The sequence below is a fragment of the Apteryx rowi genome, unplaced genomic scaffold, assembly GCF_003343035.1.
Source record: "Apteryx rowi isolate R43461 unplaced genomic scaffold, aptRow1 scaffold_1745, whole genome shotgun sequence".
Lineage (NCBI taxonomy): Eukaryota > Metazoa > Chordata > Aves > Apterygiformes > Apterygidae > Apteryx > Apteryx rowi.
This window is the reverse complement of record NW_020448025.1, coordinates 10,052-11,763: the sequence shown is the minus strand read 5'-3', so window position 1 is coordinate 11,763 and position 1,712 is coordinate 10,052. Positions and strand designations below refer to the sequence as shown.

At 68.7% G+C, this 1,712-nt stretch overlaps 1 protein-coding gene across 1 annotated transcript; it reads right to left on the bottom strand.

The window, feature by feature from the left end:
* Nucleotides 1-797: 797 nt before the first annotated feature.
* RPS18 (ribosomal protein S18) lies at nucleotides 798-1,708 on the bottom strand (the record flags this gene model as incomplete). The annotated part of the gene is made up of 5 exons (XM_026061067.1): nucleotides 798-909; nucleotides 991-1,082; nucleotides 1,175-1,276; nucleotides 1,379-1,465; nucleotides 1,589-1,708. Coding segments are annotated over 5 exons (477 nt in total), but the record flags the coding sequence as incomplete, so codon positions are not given.
* Between the last annotated feature and the right edge of the window lie 4 nt (nucleotides 1,709-1,712).

The window sequence follows — 1,712 nt, the reverse complement described above, 5'->3', positions numbered from 1 at the left end:
CCCCCCCTCCCCCGGTGTCCCCCCTCCGCTCACCGTGGGGCCCCCGCGGGGCGCCCCGCTCCCCGCCGCCGCCATCCGCCACCACGTGCCGTCACCGCTCCGCTGTTCCGGGACGTGCGCGCCGCAGCCAATCAGAAGGCGCGGAGCCGCGGAGCGGGGCCAATCAGGGCCCAGCCCGGACTGAGGCCGCGCCGCCTGGCCTCTAAGGGGCGGGCCAAAGGGCGGGGCTGGGGGAGGCGAGCGCCGCCATGTTTGTTGAGGGCGGCCGGGCAGACAGAGACAGGTAGAACGGCCATGTTTGTTGAGGGCGGCCCGGCGGCTGGAGAACGCGAGTGCGGCCATGTTTGTTGAGGGCAGTCGGGCAAATAAAGGGAGCGCGGCCATGTTTGTTGAGGGCGGCCCGGCAGCTGGAGAACGCAAGTGCGGCCATGTTTGTTGAGGGAAACCGGGCGGCTGGGGGAGGTGAAGGCAGCCATATTTCTTGAGAATAGGGTAGCTCAGTAAATGAGCACGGCCATGTTTGTTGAGGGCAAGCAGGTAGCACCCAAACACTAGTGACAACGGGTGGGTGGGGCTTGCACACTAGCAACACGAGGGTGCTGCCCACCCTGCACAGGGCACCCGCGGCGCACCCCAAAGTCCCGCTCCCTTGTGAACGTCCCCGCACGAGGCTCTGGCCGAGGCTCGTGCTGCCCCCCGTGCGCGCGCTTGTGCGACACCTCCATCCTCGTGCGAGGCACCCACGCCAGGAGCAGCCACCCCCCCTCCAGGACACGCACACACGCAGGAGACAGCCGCGGTGAGAAATGGTGCTTTATTGCGTCGGCTGCGGGTTACTTCTTCTTGGAGACGCCCACGGTGCGGCCCCGGCGGCCGGTGGTCTTCGTGTGCTGGCCTCGCACCCGCAGCCTGCGGGGGAGAGTGGGTGTTAAGGAGCCAGCCCGGCCCAGCGTGCCCCCCTCCCTCCGCGTCCCCCCTCCTCTTCCTCACCCCCAGAAGTGACGCAGGCCTCGATGCGCCCGGATCTTCTTCAGCCGCTCCAAGTCCTCGCGGAGTTTGTTGTCCAGCCCGTTGGCCAGCACCTGCAGGGAGAGTCGGGAAGGACTCGGTGACCTCCCCAGCGGGTGACCGGCCGCTCCGTCCTGCGCTTGGCCACCCCCGTTGTCCCCCTCACCTGGCTGTACTTCCCGTCCTTAACGTCTTTCTGCCTGTTGAGAAACCAGTCGGGGATCTTGTACTGCCGTGGGTTCTGCATGATCGTGATGACGCGCTCCACCTGCGGGGAGCCGGGCCGAGGCGTTAGGACCCCCCCCGAGGACCCCCGGCCCTCCCCAAATCCCCCCCCACCATCACCCCGTTACGCTGCCCCGGGACCCACCTCGTCCTCCGTGAGCTCGCCCGCCCGCTTGGTGAGGTCGATGTCGGCTTTCCTCAGCACCACGTGCGCATAGCGGCGCCCCACGCCCTGGCAGGGGGGACGGGGACAGAGGTCAGGGCGGGCTTGGGGACGCGGGTGTCCCCCGGGGCCACTGCTGGGCCGGTGTCGCGTGTGTCCGTCCTCCCCCCGCCGTTGCCGGCCCCCCCTCACCTTGATAGCGGTGATGGCGAAGGCGATTTTCCGCCGCCCGTCGATGTTGGTGTTCAGCACCCGCAGGATGTGCTGGAACTTCTCGGGGATGACGAGAGACTGCGGGGGACGCGGGGACGGTCAC